This window comes from Gavialis gangeticus, unplaced genomic scaffold (assembly GCF_001723915.1).
Source record: "Gavialis gangeticus isolate Ggan-Ray unplaced genomic scaffold, GavGan_comp1, whole genome shotgun sequence".
NCBI classification, from domain to species: Eukaryota; Metazoa; Chordata; order Crocodylia; family Gavialidae; genus Gavialis; species Gavialis gangeticus.
This window is the reverse complement of record NW_017729030.1, coordinates 47,443,366-47,463,438: the sequence shown is the minus strand read 5'-3', so window position 1 is coordinate 47,463,438 and position 20,073 is coordinate 47,443,366. Positions and strand designations below refer to the sequence as shown.

The 20,073-nt window shown below is 39.8% G+C and overlaps 1 protein-coding gene across 1 annotated transcript in view; it reads left to right on the top strand.

The window, feature by feature from the left end:
- The window catches only part of ZNF827 (zinc finger protein 827), a 159,357-nt gene that overhangs the window by 28,277 nt on the left and 111,007 nt on the right, over positions 1 to 20,073 (top strand). Inside the window, exons 4-5 of the mRNA XM_019521839.1 lie at positions 3,465 to 3,945; positions 14,404 to 14,637. Coding sequence (XP_019377384.1) covers positions 3,465 to 3,945; positions 14,404 to 14,637 — 715 coding nt within the window. The remainder of the gene's footprint in view (positions 1 to 3,464; positions 3,946 to 14,403; positions 14,638 to 20,073) is intronic.

The window sequence follows — 20,073 nt, the reverse complement described above, 5'->3', positions numbered from 1 at the left end:
AATCCCCCCAAATATACACCAGAACAGACATTCATCTTGTCAACAGTGCTAGCACAATCCAAATCAATAACTTAAAGCAGGGGTGTCAAACTTATGGCCAGTGGGCTGGATCCGTCCTCTGAAGCCATATCACCTGGCCACCAGTGCTGCCCATGGGTCTCAGAGTGACCCACATGCCACGTGGTGTGCCGGATTGCCCGGTGTGGTGCATGCGGTCCCCGTTCCAGCTCATGTCCCGGTGTGGAAAGCAGCTGCTGTGAACCTCCCAGCTCCAGAGAGGCTGTGTGCTGCTCTGGGGCTGTGCTACATGCACAGTTGCTCTGGGGCTCCGTACTGCACAACCTAGTGCTGGCAGCACAGCTCCAGATCCAAAATGTGGAGCTGGTCTGTGGGTCTGATGTGGCCCGCAGATTAATACCACACCACACATTGGGCCTCGGTCTGGATGACTTTGGCACCCTTGCCTTAAGTTTACTTGTTTTGTAAACAGCACATTTGTATCATGTTAAGAATGTTGTTCTCTAAATTATGTTCTGCTGAGATTCCCTCTGACTCTCTGAGTACCACCTAAACTTTGCAACCTTTGGGTACTGCTGCTCTGTAAATCAGAGCAGCATCAATGAAATGCAGTTTTACTGAGTGCAGAGCGGTATAGAACAGGAGAGAGATGTTTGGCTCACTAACCACTCATCTCTGCCAGCCTTAAATCAGATCCTGTTTAGATCACTGGTAAATCTGGTTGAAATTCAAGATTTCTGGTTCACAAGAGATTTGCGTATATTTTTTATAATATGCATATGGTTTTCATTTGAACCAGACTGAAACCAAGTTTTTAAAAACAATTTCTCATGAACAGGAGATTCTGAGAAAGGTTTATTGTGGAAACAACAAAATATGGTGTTTCCAAAATGAAATATGCTGTGAGGGAAATCTGCATGATGAGCTATCCTGGAGCCATAGGGTAAGTACAGACAGTCAAAAAGCCTGAGGCTGAATCGATTCAGTCTTTGCAGGTTAGCCTAAGATGCACAGATTACATTGAAACAGAAGTAAACAGACATTTAAATGCAGCCACATGCCTGCAGTGGCTCAGGCGAGAAGCCAGGGGATACTAGAGCACAGCTGTCTGGCTGTATGTTCACTTCCCCTTCCTGCTGCCCCAGAGGTCTCTGGGATTTGCAGTCCAGACTTAAAACATCAGGACACTGCAGGGTTGCTCATCACTTCTTCTTCCTGCTTCCAGGTGCCTCTGGGATTTGTAGTTCACAATTGCAGCCAGCAGTAAGTTTGAGCACGGGAAGGGGTGTTTAACCTTCATCTCTGCCCTTTCTCCCATTCCTGTAGACTGGGCTGCATCCCCAGCCAGGCATGCCCCCCCCACCCACTTGTCAGCCAGCCCTCACTGCTCTGTCTAGAGAGCAGAGAGGTGGGGCTAACCCTGCTCTCTGGAGCAGACAGCACAGCCCAGGGTTGCAAAATGCTGGGATCCTGCAAGACTCTGATTTAACTTAAACCAGGAAGGGGTCTGGGACAGAAGTTCCATAAACTGGTTCAACCCAAATCACTTAAGTCTGATACCATTTTCAACCAGGTTTATCTTAAATCAGTTTTAGCCATTTTAAAACTGGTTTATGTGCACTAAGTTTCTGTTTTGTTACAGGTTTAAACCAGTTTCTGATCACTTAAACCAGTTTATGTGTAGCTTCTGTCCCTAGCCATAGACTCGAAGAGCCTGGGTCTTCCTAGGGTCTCAGTCCTGGCTCTGTGGCATGGAGACCAGGCTCTGAGAAACCACAGTTAATGCTGTAGCTTCCCAGTCTGCTGTTGCAGGGTTGGGAACTGAGCTCCAGTTAGAACTTGGGGTCCCAGGACTTCCAGACTCCCATGTTCACAGCGGTGAGTTATAAAGCCTTGGCTGGCTGCCTTCCATCACTCTGGAAGTACCAAGGTCAATAAGGAAATGAGACAGTCACACGAGAACCCTGCCTTTGACCTGATGATGGTTATTGAACCCCAGATGCCTTAGGTAAAACATTTCAGGTTCAATGAAGAGCCATTTCTCAACAAAAATCTGTTTTGTTGAAAAACTTCCAACCACTCTAGTTGAGTGAAAATGATTGTATTGATTTCAGCCTAGTGCCAGTTCATCCAGATCATACATTCACTCAGGGGTCTAGAACAAATTTACATGTCTGGCAATCTTTGCTCGAGGAATATCTAGGGTTAATATTGGGTAATTGTATCACAATGCACTGAGGAAGTTGTATAGGCAAGTTTGCTTTGCACCTGCTGGCATTATGCTTGGCTCAGTTACCCCCTTCTTAAATGCTATATATATGTGTGTGTGTATGTATATATGTATATGTGTGTGTATATATATATATGTATATATTTATATATGTATATATATATGGTTAAAGCTAAATATATATGCACACTATATATGCTTAAATGCTATATATAGATATATATACACATACACATATACTATAATGCTATACCCCCCCAATATATGCACATTTTATATAAAACATGCATATATTTGTGAGGTAGCTCTGAATGGCAGTAATTGGGGGAGGCCCCCAATGTACTAGGCCAGTGGATCTGTGGTACGCAGACAACCTGTCAGTGGCATGTGTTAACAGATTTATTATAATCATATGACAGAAAATTGCTGGTGGTATTTAAGGCTGAACTGAAAAATTTGCTGCTTGTACTTAAGGTTGTATTGTTTTAAATTGATGGTGCACAACCTGTCCCTGTTTGGGACCCACTGTGCTAGGCAAACGTATAGGCAGACACAGTTCCTGCCCAGAACAAATTGAAGATGTTCAATACAAACAAAAAACCAAACCAAGCCCAAACAAAACAAAACAAAAACCAAAAAGGTAAACCTTTCCAGGTAGTGCTTGATCAAACAATATGGGCTGTTTCATCATATTTATTCGTTGTCATAAAATCTTTCATTTTCTGATAGAATAAGTTAGCCACTGACAACGTTTGTTGCAATTTAGATAAACAGAAACCATTTTTTTTCTTCTAATAGAGGATTCATATGGGACTTAAACGGAGTAGAAGGGTTACCATTCACGTTAGTATGTTTCCAGGCTTGCACTGTTTATGGCTATTAGGCTATTCTTCTATAGGAAGAATCAGTTTTATGCAGTGGTGAAGGTTAGGATCAGGTCATAAGGGCTGCCAATTTCGATGATGCAGAAAGATGTCCTATTTTATTTTTCAGCAGGCCTTGAGATTTAGATACTTTGCCCTCTGTGTGCAATAATGCCATTTTTATTAATAATGGATTTTATTCAGAATCTTTCATGTCAGCTAACTGGCAAACCTTTCATTTCATTTCCTTAATAAAAATGTGTGCCAATGTGGCACAGGGGTGAAACATCTCCAATATTTGTATAGCTTGTTTCTTAAATGTAGGTGTTTTTTGTTCTTAACCATTTAATCAGGTTCACCAACACCAGGACAGGGGAGAGACCTTCCAGTGCCAGCTATGCCCTTTCACCTCCTCCCGCCACTTCAGCTTGAAACTCCACATGCGTTGCCATCAGCACTTCCTCAGGACAGAATCCAAAGTGAAGGAGGAAATCCCAGAAACTGAGATCAAGGGGTCACCACAGCTAAATAATGACTCTTGTCCTACACAGAAGAGGGAAGGAGGATCTGAGCTTATAGGACCTGCTTCTGTGTCTAAAACACCTGACCTGGCTGGGCAGGCCAGTACTGGTGTTCCACCCTTATTAGTAAAGGAAGAGCCCAAAGATGACACTGGCATCTCAGCTGCATCCTTTGCTCTTAGCACTGTCGACAGAGCCGCCAACAACAGAAAGCTGAAAGACTCCTCTGACTTTGTGGCCAATACAGCCTCAGCATTATTCAGCCAGGACATCTCTGTCAAGATGGCGTCGGACTTTCTCATGAAGCTGTCAGGTAATTGATCAGCGGGCAGCAGATGCCACTCCTCCTTCAAGCTTAAGAAACCCTTCTGTTTTGTACGTGCTAACTTATGGATTTGTCAGAATTTTTTAAAAAGAAATATAAATTGGGCCAAAGAGGACCTGCTCAAGTCATACTGAATCAGCATCAGAATCTAGAAATTCAGAAAGTGATATTCCTAGTTTCTGGATGTAAGAATTAAACTATAATTCTGGGGACGTCCCATAGTTTAATTCTTACATCCAGGAACTCGCATCCAGTTCCTTACATCCAGGAACTCTTACATATAGGATCTCAGTTTCTGGGAAGGCTTAATTCTTACATCCAGGAACTAGGAATAAGACCTCCAGATTCTGGTGCTGATTTCAGTATGACCCGAGCAGGTCCTGTTCAGCCTAGTTTTCATAAGAGCTGGGCATCCATAGAATCCAGTTGAAGTCAGTCAGAGCCACAAATGCACAGCATTTCAGAAAATCAGGCCTTTTGGCTCCCTCTGCTTTTACTTACCTGGTATACGGGGCTATTAATGCTCTCTCCTCCTCAGGAATTTGAGGACCTTAATCAATCAATGGAAGTATGTAAAGTATGGAAGGCGTGTTACTTTATTTTCTTGATTATCATCGCCAAAATGTTGATAGCTCAAGAGGCGCATGAAGACATTCTGAAAGTCTTTATTATCTTTTTTAAATTGAATTCCGTGTCTAATGCAGGCGGTGGTGTCTTTTTCCTCCCTGAGATGGTTGCCTGCTGAATAATTTTATGAAACTGAACGTATGTGTCTAGGGAGAGTCCACCGCATTTTCTGTATTCCGTTGTTGATTTGACTGAATATTTCAGTATTGAGAATATCCTGGAGGGGAGGGATGTATTACATTAAACATTTAAAAAATTGTATTTACAGTTAAAAAGAAAGGAAGGCGGGGAGAAGGTTGGCAGAGAATCCAGCTTGTCTAACGTGTAGATGGCAGTCCCCAAGGTGATTTGCAAATGCCATATCAGTCCTTTGGAGATTGACAATACCCTTTTAAATGGAGAATAATTGGTCACCCCCTTCCTTTAAATGGAATTTGAGTTGCATTTCAGTAAATGTCATTGCCAGGTGAACCAGAGGTTCAGCTTTGCTGTAATGTGTGCCTGCTTGGTGATACTGCAGTCATGTCTTTTGGAATTGCTCAATGTCCTGATCTGCCCCAGATCTTTGTACCTCTGGGAGCACAAATACTTTTTGCTTGTGAATGTAGGATGGAATGAGAAGAGATGGAAAATAAAGGCTAAGGCTTCATACAGCCAGTCAGCAAAAAGGAAAAGGGTGAAGGAAAAGAGGAATGAGAAGCTTAACAGGATGGGAATAACAAAACAATTTCCACTATGTGTCAGAAGCAGCAAGGAAAAGCACAGCATTTTAGAAGTGTGGTGACATTTTGTCCCTTTTTGATATGGAAGAACATTCGCTGTTACTGTGTTTCCATTTTATTTTTGTTGTGTTTAAAATGTAGATTAAAACAATTGTTTGGGGGGTTTTGTGACATCTATTGTAGATGAGCTAGATAAACATTGCTTAAGTGCATGTTATGCAGTAAGTGGCTCTAGACCTCCACTGTACTGAATAGTAAATAATAGAGCTCATGATGGCTTCTTACAGCATGAATGAGAGCAGAAAGCAAGAGAAGGGGAAAAGCCTGCTCACTGAAAAAGCACACAACATTTTGATCTGTCACTTTCTACGTAATATTTGATGAGGAGCTGTTTATGGTTTGGCAGATAGTCATGCTTTCAATGACTGATCTATTGGCATCAGAAAGAGAATGCAACTGTATGTTACTCATGCAAAAGGCCCATGCGTTTATTTTATGGTGACTTACTAAAGGTCTTGAAACCTGACTTGTATGCACTGTTACCTAGCAACATGTTATAAAGTCACTGGGGAGTGAGATGTATCTGTAATTTTGTGTGCGCGCATATTTGGATGAAAATGTACTGCCACAATCACCAAGTTTACTACACTAGGAAGAAGATGTTACGTTACGTTATGCTACGTTATGTTATGTTAGAGGGAAAGGAACCTGTTTTCCAAGGAGCCTTACATTTTGGGGCAGAATTTATGGTTCTGTATGTTCAACTGCTGTTATTACTTATGCAGTGTGCCACAGAATAATAGCAGTAGAGTGTTTTTTTTGTTTAGCAGCTTTGCTAAATATTAGCTATGGTTTTGCTAACTGTTTCCAGGTTTTTAACTTACCATGCTGAACCCAATCCTTTTGATTTGCTCCTTTTAGGCTGGTTCAGTCTATTAAAACTTCTATTATTAGGCTTACCTTTTCAAGAAATTACATATTTCCACTCTTCAAATTGCACATACCAGACACTTGGCATAGAGGAAATTAGACTGGAGGTGACTCTTTAAGATTTTCTTAAATAAAAGATAAAAACCTAGTTAACAAATTTTAAATCCAAAAAAAACTTAACCCCCCCAAACCACAAAACAGATTGCAAAATACTTTCCCAGTTTTTGTCCATATTCAACAATCCTTGTGAGCATTTCTTTAAAGTGCTTCCAAGTATTTTATTTAAATTGGAGAGGCTTATAGATTATATTGGTTATTAGTTACTGAGGATGAACAAACAGCATATGTATATTTGTTGTAGCCCTGATCCATCCTATTATCCAAGTCTAGACTTAACTTTTCCCCTATTTAAATGAATCTACTCACATGCTTCAAGGTATGCGTGAACTGAAGTGTTTTGCTGGATCAGGGCAACGTGTTTTCTGCTCCTGTGCATCAATTCTGTATAGAACTGTATTTGTGTGTTAATCTGCAGAGTGCTTTCTTCTGTTTTTAAAGGTTTCAGCATTAGAAATTTCAAAAAATGTATCCGTTTAAAATATTTAGCCCTTCCACTCATTTTTTAAATTTGCTTCCTATTGTTATAAAACAGGGTTTTCTCTCATTAAGCCAAATTACCATGGCCAGCATAGTATAATAAAACTGTTACTGCGCTAGTGTTATGTGTAGAATTTACTTTCATAATGTTTTAAAATAAATGAGTCCCATTGAAATAAATGTGATTCTAGCACTATTGATTTCAAAGGGACTTTGTGTGGAAACGATAATTGTAAAGCACACTTCATTTGCTCCCTCCCTCCCTCTCTCTTCCATTTCTGTTGCTCTGCACAACATCTCTTTACAGCCTTTTGTTGCATATTTTCAGTTGTACACTGCTTCTACTGTTCTTTTTATGTTGTCTGAATTACTCATGTGATAACACTTTAATATGGAATAAGGCTAACAGGGCCACATATAAAGTGTGGCTAGCTGCACACTATGTTTAACAGGATAGAAAAAAAGATAACCTTTCTAATTCATGACTGATGTCAGAGCCATACAAAAATACAAATTGTATGTTTTTTTGGAAATAATACCATGTTAGGATTTTGCTAACTGGCCGAAAACCACTTTATACTCTGAGATCATGTTTTCTGAGCTGAGTTCATTGGTGGAAAAAATGAAGTCCTAAGTCAGCTGACTGCCACAAACAATACATATGTAGGTAAATCACAAAATTAGATATTAAGATTATTCATATTGCATGGACCCTTGAAATTTGAGGGGGTCATGCAAGCAATATGAAATGCTGCAAAGCTTGTCATCAGCAGCGCTGCACTGGCTAGTTTGGAGATTCTTCAAAAGGCTATTTTTTAAATAGTATAAAAAGTAGGCCCAATTACATTTTTATAATTGTTATATTTCTTTAGCAGTTTCAAATAGAATATCTGCAGCATATTCTTTTAAGTCAATAGTTTATGTCAAAGTGGGAGATTTCAGTTAGGATGTATCAGCACATAAGACTGGCAATTTATTGGCCAAAGGTCTGATATTGCTCTTAGGTTAGGCCAGTGGTTTTCAACCTTTTTTCATTTGCGGACCTCTAAACATTTTTAAAAGGAGGTACAGACCCTTTTGGAAATTTCAGACAGAGGTGTACCCCCCTTTGAATTGTAAGTGTGGATATTCGTATACTTTTGATTGATCATAGTTGTCTTTTAAACATAGTCTGCAGACTCCCAGTGATCCATAGACCACAAATTAAAAAACACCGGTGTGGACTTCTGATGCCATCAGGATACTTCTTTGAATCATCTCTTCAGATTCAGCATTTCACCAGGACTCTTACTTGAAAGTAAAACTCAGAAAGGCCATTAACATAGTTAATTGAAACTTAGGCAAATAAAAGATTTAATCATCTTTGCCTCTGATATATCATCAGTTTCCCCTTCCCTTTGCCGATTGGTTGTGAGTTTTTTTGGCATCATCCAAATCAAATGTCACATATCTTACACCTCCCTGAAACACCTAAAATTTAGCCAGAAGTAGCACTGTAAACTCTGCTCTGCTGCAGTCACACAAATTTCAGTGTAGAAGACTACTTCCCAATGTCACTTGTCCCAGTATACATAAGGCAACATATATACCCGTGATTCTAGAGAGTGTATTTTCAATCTAGATTTGAAATGAACATCGGTTCTATTAGCAAAAACAAAGACAATGATAATTCTGTTTCTCCTGTGATGACTCCTGCCTAGAGCAATGGATCCATAATTTATGGGCCTGTCTGTCAAACCCACTGGAATACAGACAGTTTGTTCATTCAGTTTGTTTTCAATAAAGTTCCCCTTACCAGCATTTTAAACCAACCTTCCCTTTTACAGTCTGTGCTTTTATGGGGGAGAGCAGGGATTTTCATTCCTTTTTCCTCTGTAACAGCCTTCTGCAAGGAATTCTTTCCTATCAGAAACAAATTTAACTTTATTTCTTCCCACCCACAGCGTTGTCCTTATCTGGTGTGGAGGGAAGAGTCTTTGCAAATGATCTTGCCACATGGTGGTAAGAAGCCAGGACCTTGCTGCATATGAGATTGAGGATATACCAGAGAGTTCAACACGGTGGTTCAGGCAACTGACTTGCTTCCGTTCAGGGCAAGCAGCACTCCACTTGACTGGCAAACAGTTTGGCATACCCTTAAGGACAGTAGCAGAGTTGAACCATGCAAGCCTTCAGCTTAGCAGAACATTTATGTAACCATAAGGACAGCAAACTTGTCCTGGCTCATTCAATAGGCTCCACAAAAATGAGCCTCCCCCATTTTTCTGCGTATCTCTTCCTATGACAAGTCACATACATACTCTACACTCTTCTGGATTGATTGTTCACTAGCTGGCTAAAACCCAGTCAGAAAAGGAGAAAGGGAACTTCTTGTAGCAGCATTTGTATATAAACTAATGCTTCATGGTTTTCTTAAAGCTCAGTTCCCTCCCAAGCATATTTATCCTTCAGTTCAAGGGAGCTTTAAGAGAAACCAGGGTAGTTAGCTGCCCTTTTTCCAAACCTTTTACTATTCCCAACCTTAAAATATTCCAAAATAAAATTATTTTCCATGCTATGAACTTTAACAGTGTATGGGACCTTATAAGTCCTTGAACAGTTGGGGAGTTTAGTAGCAGCATCCTTTCCTTTTAAACCTTTTCTACCCTGTAATGTCATTGCCTAGGTTGGGGCTGTCCAAGTTTGAGGCAGCCAGGAGTCACATGAGGTGAGGGTCATAGATCCAGGACCAGTGCCCATCCGGGATTCCCCATGCTATTTGGGCAGTCCAGCAACCATCCCCCCACCTCACTCCCTGCCATGCACAAAACCCAGCAGCTTGTCTCCCTGCTCTCCTAGCCATAGGTGCTGCGTGGGCACCTTCAAAATTCACTGCTGTGCAAACAGTCTGGCCCCTTTCCCCTGTCCTGCTCTGAGTCCAAGGGGGTAGGGACAGGAAATAGAAGCCAGAAGAGGGATGGGGAACCCAAAGAACCCAAATGCCATAGCAGGAGCAATAGAAACTAATTCACCAATTCTTCCTCTTGCAGAGGGTACAGATTTTTCTCCATTCCTGCTTATCTTCAAGCATAAACCGTGGTCTCCATAGAGGTTACCAGAGTTCATCTCTATATTTTTTCCCCCACCTTTCTATTACTCTAGCAAAAAATGGCCAGTAAATACACATCAGTTGTACCTTTACTGACCTCAGCTTCCTTTTGGATGTGAAGGTCCAGTAACCAAAAGGGGTTTCTTCAAATATAGTGAATATGATTAATCCAAATCCCTTGGCTGTTCCCAGTCTCCAGTGCCCAGAAATTCTCATCTGGGGCTTAGTGTTTATTGAGTCATTCAGATGTTCTAACCTTAATCCTATCCTGGATAAAGTGCTGTTTCTTTTGTTTTCCTGCCATAAAATTCACAGTGGAGTTCCCTATGGAAAGGTTTTGTCTCATCTGCCAAGTTCTGGGGGGAAGTTATTTAAGTTCAGGTCTCAGTACTTTCTGTCATTCAGCTTCTTCCATGGAGTCTTTGGTTGCATCTTGCTGTCACATGTCTCTTGTATTTTGTGACAACTAATAAGACAGTTTGGTATTATTCTGATGTAATATGGGGACAGAGTGATTTGTTACAACTGCTTTGAACCATGGTGGGTTTATTTGCTCTCTCTGTCGATCTCTTTTCTTGTGGCCTTCAGTTCAGCAGAAAGGTTAAGTGCTTGGGGATTCTTTTACTGTCTTAAATTCTTCCTTTCAATTATCTAGTAGATGGACCACTAGCTAGTACTTCATTGTGCCCAACGTATAACACTGAGCTTCACTTGAAGCTGTCTGTGACTTTTCTTTTTTTAAGTCATAGGCATTTTGACCACTTAGAAATACACAGTAAGTAAACTGGTCAGCAGCTTCTGTCAAAACCTTTCAGCTTAGTGATGGAAGCCCAAGGCTTTTTCTTGTGGTGTTTGGTAGTTTCAGGAAAGTGCGTCATTATCTTTAAAGATCTACTTTGCCAAGTGCATCAAATGGTCCCATTTTCAAGAAAGATGAAACTCAGCAATCTGGAAATTTTTGGGTCTTATTCTGTTAGTTATTCATAATGTGATGAATGAATAAACATTGGCCCTCTGAAAAAAAGCTGCTGCTTGCTGATCAATACATTTTTTCTATGCATTACACAATTGAACTGCTATCCTGTTTGGATTCAATCTACAGGCAACATATCCTTCAGTTTGTTCTCATTGTATTTCAGGATGAAGGTAAGCTAATACAAGTTAATTATATATATGTATGTAATTTTTTGTGTGTAAGTAGAGAACATTATTAATTCTGGAAAGAAATAATTGTGTAGTTCAAAGCTATTTGAATAGACTTAACATCTCTTTAATCCTAAGTTGGTTCTAATTTGTAAAAGGTTTTTTAGTTGTCTTTTTTTATATGACCCACAGTCACCTTTATTTGCAATGGCTTTTGTTAGGCCTGTTCGCTGTTTCTCCCAGTCTGCTTGGTGATTTGTCACTGGTTGCTATTTCTCATGTATTATGAATCCTCTCCAGAGTTCTGGATCTAAGACAGGAGTGAGATAAAATGAGTTTGCTTGCCTGTAATTTTAATTTATCTTAGTATGGATCCACTGTTGTATGGATCCACTTTCTTATGCTTACATACTGCCCTGTGTAGGCTTGGTTTGCCTTAGAAATACCCTTTTGTGCCGGTTTAGTTGAACTGTTTCTGGTTTTGGTTTTTGGAGGGTTTTTCTGTGTGTTTTTTTTTTTTGTAGCCAGGTCTGAACAAAAAATTATCCGTTCAACTAAACTGTGTGTATGTGGATACTTTTATATTGGGGTAGGTTAAACTGATGTAAGCCAGGTGTTTAATTTGGACACAGTTGCAGTGGGTTAGCTGCTCTTGTATGTGTGTTACCATCACACCTTTATTTTAAAACAGTGCAACTTTATGCATAGACGAGGCCTATGAGTTTCCCTTTCCTGTATTGCTTTCCTGAGCAATAAAAAAGCTAACACTGGTAACATTCAAATGAGAATATTCATTTGTTGCCTTTACTTGTTTCAGTCACCTTCTATTTCCTTTATTTCCTGCAAATTAACACCCACTGAGATGACTGGGGCAATTCCTACCTTTTGGAGCTACTGTTCTTGGCTCTCTGAAGCCTGTAGCAGGGAGCTGATTATCTTCTGCTTGTATTTTGAAGTTACCTTCTGTCCACATTTTTTATTCTTCACACCCATAGGAGCTAGAAAGATTTTTTTTTTCCTTATTTAAAATGGCAGTTGAGAGTCTGCAGCATCTTTCCAAGCTATACCACCACATGCTGGCCCAGTTTGAGCCCTAGAATAGATTACCTTGTGTAGAGGTGGGGTGTGAGAGACAGAGAGGCAGATGACTCAGGCCTGGACAAGAGATGGTAGAAGTGTTCTATGTGGAACTTACTGCTGATGAAAAATCACTGTGGGAACCATAACTTGCATTTTGGTGAATTTGAAATTTGTCTGGGGGCATAAATGCTAATCATGCATACTAACAAGAACACATTTAAGCCTATTTAATTCTTTAAGAGAGAACAGTGGATATGCATTGAAACGTACATGTTGATTCAGTATGCACAATTTGTGCCACTTCCTGAAATCCTGTTCTTTCAGAGGATCTGGCCAGCTAGCAAGCCAGCCTGAAAGTACAGGTCCCCCAGAGCCAAACCAAGCAGCCCTGTAATGTAAACAGCAGGGCTTCAAGTTTTGCAGTAGAAGCTAATGCAATCTTTGTAAAAAATAGGTAGCAGTTCAGGATTTGAATGTGAGCTCAGTTTAAAAATGGGAAGTAAAAGTTGAACCACTCACTGCCAGAATGTTCATTGTCTTCCATTGTTTCTAATGGGCTGCGGCCAGGCTGCCTTCCTGGAAGGCATCAGAAAAGGTGGAGGTGCTGGCGATGGGAGCAGTTAGGAGGGGTAATGTGTTAGGAAATGAATGAGGAAGCTATGAGAAGCTAAAGGAATGGTAGAAGGCATAAGGCAGGTTGAACTGGGTTTCTGAGAAGCACTAAGAGAGGAAGAAGGGGACTGAAGAGAGCAGGAAATTGACTGAGGGTGTGCCATGAAATGCAGTGTGGCAGAGAGGGAGAATGTGGTAGGAAGGAAAGGAAAGTATGGGGCCTGTGTGTATGAAGGTAGAGGAGATGGGAGATGTAGAGAGCATGGAATGGGAGTGAGGTCAGCTGCCTAGTCTGTTCTTAGGCAGGTGAGAAATTAGCAAGGGAGAGTTTGGGGTTGCTTCTCTGGCTCCTGGGGTTTGCTAAGCTAAGTTCTGCCATAAGGACTTGTATTTCTATGTTGTATTTCTATTTCAAGTGACATTTTGAAAGCCAGTTGGAGGCATGGAGTTTCTCCTAAATACAAGAATCAAAAGAGAGGTTGAAAATGCTACTTTTACAACCCTCCCCCCCCCGATGATTGAAGCCATTTTCATAACTTTTTGGTAGGGGGCTGACTCATGAATTTTGAATGTTTGTCATTTAAGTGTTAAGTAGCATTCAGGTCCCTGATTGCAGCCAGATGTTCAAATTCAGTGCCAGAGATCCAGCATCATCATCTGATAATTAAAGCACTATTTCATTTACCAGTGTATTTGTGTGCCCAGCATAAGCTGGACACCAAGGTTTCAGAAACCTGTTTGGGGAAGGAAGAGTTGGTTCTGTAAGTCTTTTAAAGGATGTTAAAAAAAAAAAGGCTCTTTTTTGACTCGGGGCTTGAAATGATATTCTAACAGAATCGTCAAAATATTGTGGTTGTATGGGCTTATTTTTCTTGAGAAGTGTTGGGGGGCCTCTAAAAATCCTAACATTCACCTTGCTAAAATAATTAAAACTCACCATTAGCTGAGTAACTTAAATGTCTGTCCTCTTTATTTCCTTTTGCCTCCCCTATCATGCCCTCCTCCCTTATATCTTTTATTTCTTATCTCTTTTCTATGCTCTTTCTAACTAGTAGCTTAATAAGTTAATGCTCATGGCCTGTGCCAAATTGCCCATTATGTAAAATGCTTGCCTTAGATGTCCATCAAGCCTGTGGACAAAGTACAAACCAGCTTGAATAACCAGGCTGTAGCTGAGGACAGGGGCAGGAAGAAAGAAGGGAGGAAGAGAAAATGCAAATGTCCTTGAGATTCAAAGCTCTGACCTTATGTGTCCCAATATGTTACTTTATATCAGTGTTTCCCAACCAGTGTGCCACGGCACAAAAGTGTGCTGTCAGAAATGAACAGGTGTGCCGCAGAATTTTGCCATGGCAATGAGCTACCATACGTATGAGGATGGGGAATGCCTTAACAGGTGTGCCGCAGAAATTTGTTATTAATGTAAGTGTGCCTTGGGCTGGAAAAGTTGGGAAACACTGCTTTATACAAAAGGTGGAGGTGCCTGCCTATCTCCTTGGTCTTTTAAAGTTAGTGTTTTATATGCTAGTGTCCAATACCTGCTCCAGTCTTTCTCGGGTTATGTGGTTTGTTCCTGTTACTGTCCGCTGTATGATTATACGTTACACACCTCATTAAGTCTCCCTTTCTTTTTTCTTCCTTTGACAGCTGCAAATCAAAAAGAGCCCTTGACTCCTAAATTTAAAGTGAAAGACGAGCCTAAGGATGAAGAAGCTGCAAGTTCAACCTTGTCTCAGTCCAGCTATGCGTTCAGCCAGGGATCTGAAGCCTCAGCCCCAAGCCTCCCTGAGGAGAAACTCAAGCCACAGGAAGTGCAGGCAAATGTGTTAAGGCAGGACATGTCAGTCAAGGCAGCGTCTGAGCTCCTTATGAAGCTCTCAGGTAGTAACTAATTTAAAAATATTCAGCTTCTTAAATTTTCCATGTATGCTAGCAGGGATACTTTGAAGAAGGAATGTGTGGCATCAGTTACAATTGAAGGAGCAGTGAAGATATCCACTCATCCACAGCTATATATAAGGTTCCTATCATCCTATTGCAGTGCACAGATTTAAATGGCCTGCACATTAATTGTTATAAAATAAGCCAAAAGAACTGATGGCTTAAATGTTGAAATAGGTTTAAAACATACCAACATATTCTTATACTTAATTTATTCGTATCTGTTTGTCTCTTCGTGACTATCATTAGAATGTATATGCTTGTCCTGAAATATGCATGAAATATATACCGACATAGCCTAATCAGTTATAGATATTTTGAGCTTTTTCTTTAGTATCCTAAATTGTAAGACTGTGTTGTTGAAAAGAGACTGCAAGTTGGACAGGCTTTCTGCTGTTTTCCAAACCGTTTAAACTTGATTCTTTTGCCTTACATTATCTCTCCATATCCAGAGTAGGAATATAAACTCCGGCCTTACAATTGGGTGTTTTGTGTGCACATGCGTGTGCGTGTGAATACATATACAAAGTTGTAGGAGGACTTAAGAAAAACATCATGCTTGTTTTTATTATGGGTTTTTTTGGTGCAAGTATTGTGAATAAAGGGATTAATCTGGCTGTTTTGGATCCTCTGTGCTGGTAACAGGTACTCTGAGCTTTTAATAAGCTTCGGTTTCAGTGAACTCAGAATACCACCTACATTTATGTGACTTTCATGCTGAATTAATGATTTATATCTATAATACAAAAATATAAGCATTAATTTAATGTAATTTTTTTGAGGGGAGGGCAGGATTCCCCACAGAGCGCCAAATAATACAAAGTATATTTTTTATTGATTAGCATGCTGTCATAGCCAGTGGGGTGGCATTTTGAATAGAAATAGACAACACTCCAACCGCAGTGTTCTGGTAACAAAGCTCTCCACTTCTATGGATATTAACTGGTGGTTTTTCTGTTTATCTTCACCCGTGTGTGTGCATGTGTGGATAGCTCTCTAATCTAATTCCTCTGGAGGTATTATGAACTGTGACTGAGAAGCTTGAATAGTAACAACACTAACTTGGAATCCTGTCTTATGTTAAAACACAAGTTGTTACTGTTTTGTGTATTAGGTTAGAATATGCCTGCTTGAAATATCTGTTGACCTGCTCCACATCTGCTACTCTAAAGAAATTTTCAGAGACTATATATAAAATCTTACATCAGTCTTCAGTCACTTTCAGTTGAGAACTCCTTGTGATTAAAGGCTGTAGGAAAGAAAGGCATTAGCAAAGCGCTTCTGTGATCTTTTTAGCAATTCAGCAAAAATTGCTGATTATGGTATTTCTGGCTGATCAATATGTTAGAAAGTAAGGAATTAATTGGGATTTACTTACAAATACTGCCTTGTAGCAGTTGATATTCCTGAGTTAGCCAGTGGGTGGGGTTACACTAACCTTAATTTATATGATGGTGGTGGCTAAATTGTTCAGTTTTCCCATTTGACACAGAAGTTGCAGGGGCTTTGGAGAGCATTAGGATAGAGTTCAGGGTGGGACTGGTCAAATAATATTGTTCTGAAAAGCCTTTTCAGTGTTTTTCAGACTGTTTAATTTCTTGATTTAATTAAGATACAGTAGTTTGAGATGATTATTGAGTTCCCCACCTCATCTAATGAATTCTGTACTGCGTTTAAGTGATTGGAATTTTCAGCAGCTTTAAAATCATTTCAAAGTGAAGCAACATCCTTTTTTTTTTGCTGTCGGAAAGACCAGGGATTTGTGGGAATGGGTATCATTGGATATTCTCGTACTCCTGGGGTGGAAAAGTCTGTTATCAAGTCCACTTTCTAGGCATGGTATATTCTATAAATAGGTGTAAAACAGGTCTTTCGATAGAGTGTACTTGCCTGGTAAAGAACGTGCGGACAATACTTGTTTTTTGTTGAATGCTGTTTGTGCTGCAATGGGCAAAAAATCTACATTACACACAGTTCTCTGCAAGTCTCACTTACACAGTAGGAAGAGCAGCCAGGATCATACTGCAAACACATGCTCCTATTAGCCTATTTACATAAACAGTAATATTGCCAGTATTTTTAATCCTTATTGTAACATTTCATACAGTTTTGTGAGAAATCCAAATAAAGTTATGTTTTTTCAAATGCCAGTCAACTGCCTTTCCTATAATCTTATCCATTCTGTAATACAGAAAAGCAGCCGGGCATCCCTAAAAAGCTGAACTTGGTTAGTAAGAAAGTACACTATGCTCGCCTCAGTTTGGTGCACCCAGTCTCACTGCAGGCATCCCTTGGAAATTTCAATCACATTGCAATCTGTTTAATTAATTTTCTAATATTAGACTCTAAAAACTTCTTTCTGTTGAAGTAGTGGAGATACTGGTATGTTTTGTTAATATATAATCTTTCAAGAGCATTGAATACTTTCCCTTTTTGCACAGAGTGGTATGCATCAGGAGAAGGTTTAAAACTTTTTCTCTTTAGGCAACCTTCATTTCCTTGTTACCTGAATCATCTTGTCAGATGACGTTTGCTTATTGTTTAATAAGCACATGAGTTTGCTTGCCAGTAAAACATGCATGAAAACAAGGTCCTTTAGATGCTTAAAAGGCATGATTTTGCTTCTTTTTTACTAAACTAACTATGCATTGGAATAAAGTTAGACAAGTTATCAAATGCAAGACATTCTTCATCAGGTCTCTTAAAATCATGCCTTTTAAGCATCTAAAGGACTTTGCTTGGATACAGTTTGGTTCAGTGCACTGGGGGCCTGACTGGAAGTGTCAGTGAACTTTTGCCACCAACTTGATTTGTGCTCTTGGACATCAACCCTCTCTGTCTCCTGCTTCCCATGTGTAAAGTGGCTAATAATGCATAGCCATAGTTGTGAGCTCTATTGCTGAATGGGATAAGTAATACTTATTATTACTTAGTTTAGCTTATAGGTTGTCCAAAGTAAGTTGAAGCAGTGTGAGGCTGATTGGTTTATTCAGAGAAAGAACACACAGTAAAGTGTGATAAATTTGGGATGCAGAAAAAAGAGCTATTTTTTCTGTTAGACATTTATTCAGAAAAAAGCAACTCCTACATTTTTGAGAAACAAAAATCAGACACAATGATATCAAGTATATGGTGTCTGAGAAACAGCCATGAATTACAAGATAGGGTGGAATTGTACACACATAATTAATGGTGTATAATGGCTTTATTCTTTTTGACAGGCTTCCTTGTCCTCACTCCCATTAATAAGAAAATTGTTTATACTGGAATAAACCCCTTCTTGAGTTAAACAGGACTGAAAGGGACCTCCTGGGTAATCTAGTCCAGGGGTCTGTATCATGTCATATGCTTAAGTCATATAATCTGTTCACACATTATCAAGCTCCATCTAAAATGAGGTAGGTTGTTTTGCCTCTGCCTCCTGTTAGGAGGCTGTTCCAGAACAACATTCCAGTGATAGTTAAAACCTTCATTGAATTTCCAGCCTATATGACCTGTACGACCTGTTTGTTAGCATTTGTTCTTGTGCCAACCTTATCCTTTAGCTTAAATAGTTCTTCTCTCTCCCAGGCATTTATTCCCCACGATGCATTTATAAAAAACAATCCTATCTTCTTTCAGTCTTTAGTCTCTTCTTGTGTGATGTTTGCTCCATTCCATCAATCACCCTAGTAGCTCTTCTCAGTACCTGTTTCCACCTTGAACTCATCTTCCATGAACACGGATGATCAGAATTGCACACAGCATTCCAGATGAGGTCTTACTAGGACCTCTTACAAAGATATTAATACATCCTTGTCTGCACAGGAAATTCCTTGGCTGTTCTGTCTTAGGTTCACATTTGCTTTTGTCATGGCCATATCACAGTGGCAGCTCATAGTTTGTACTGTGAAAGTTTAATAGCACAGGTGTTTCTTCTCCACTCTCTCTTCCAACTAATAAATACTATGCTTATAGTGGAAATTCTTTGAAGTTCCTTGGTGCCGTGACCTTGCATTTTGTGCTATTAGATTTCATCCCATTTCTGCTACTCCAGTCATCAAGGTTATCTAGTTCTTCTTATATAACCTTCCAACCCTCCCCTTTATTGACAGTATCTCCCAGCTTTGTGTGATCAGCTACTTTCATGAGTACACTCCTACTTTTTGTACCAAGGTCATTAATGTAAATAGTAAATAATAGTGGTCCCAAGACTGGTTCTTGGAGAACTGAACTAGTAAGCTCTCCTCTTGCTGACGGTTACTATTTCAGCACAATCCACTGTCTTCTCCTTTAGCCCTGTATTTCTTACCCACCTTACAATTCTTGTGGTAATTCCCATCTTCTTAAACAGAACGGATTTTTAGTGGGTACCATATCAAATGCTTTACTAAAGTTGAGATAGATAAATTAAATACACCACATTTCTCTTCTCTGAAAAAAATCAGTTATCTAGGGCCTTGTCACATGTTACATTTATGATGTGCTAACTGCACTTAAAATGAGCATTCAAGCAGTAAAATGTGTGCTAATTGTCATTGCAGTATAGCAAAGCTAGGACTTTTCCAACAAGAAGTATCTCCAAATTGTATACCTAACGCATGTTGAGCACATCTTAACATCTGACTGATCCACTAGTTTACAGAGTGATGTAGCTGTCATGGTCCAGAAATTATGCTAGGGGCAAGAATTTCTTAGGGTGATCTCTTTTATTGGACCAACTATATATATGGGATGAAGTTAGGCAAGCTTTCAAATGTAAGATTCTTCATCAGGTCTCTGATTACACCATTACGACCACATGTCTTATAGAACAGCCATTCCCTCTCTGACCTTACTGGTCTTGTACTCAAGTGAAATCTGCCTAACACCTTTAAAAAGTGAACTTGGGAACAAAAAACCACAAGCTGGCTAGACACTAAGAAGTAATGACTAAATACTGATATCAGGTTTATGGTACATTATAATTTATCCAACTCCTGAATTCTTTCTGCGGTAAGGAAGGTGAGATTGACTCTCCTTCCTTTTGTATAGGCCTTGATCTCCCAGTAATCAGCTTCTTTTCTTCTACCAATTGTGTGCCTGCCACCCCAGAGAATTTCTCTCAGCCCTTCCCCTCTTCTTTGTTTTGCTAGGTTGTGCCTGGCTTCTTATCGTCAGAGACCTGATGAAGAATGTCTTGCATTTGATAACTTGTCTAACTTTATTCCAATGCATAGTTAGTTTAGTAAAAGAGATTGCCCCCCAGAGTCCTTGCCTCTCACATTATCTAGTTAAAGCACGGGGATAGGAGCCCTGTTTTTCCTAGGTTCCATCCTCATTTCTGCATTGACTCATTGAAACTCAGAAGTGTTGTGAGGTTCATTTGAAATGTTTTAAGGCACTTAATATCTTCTG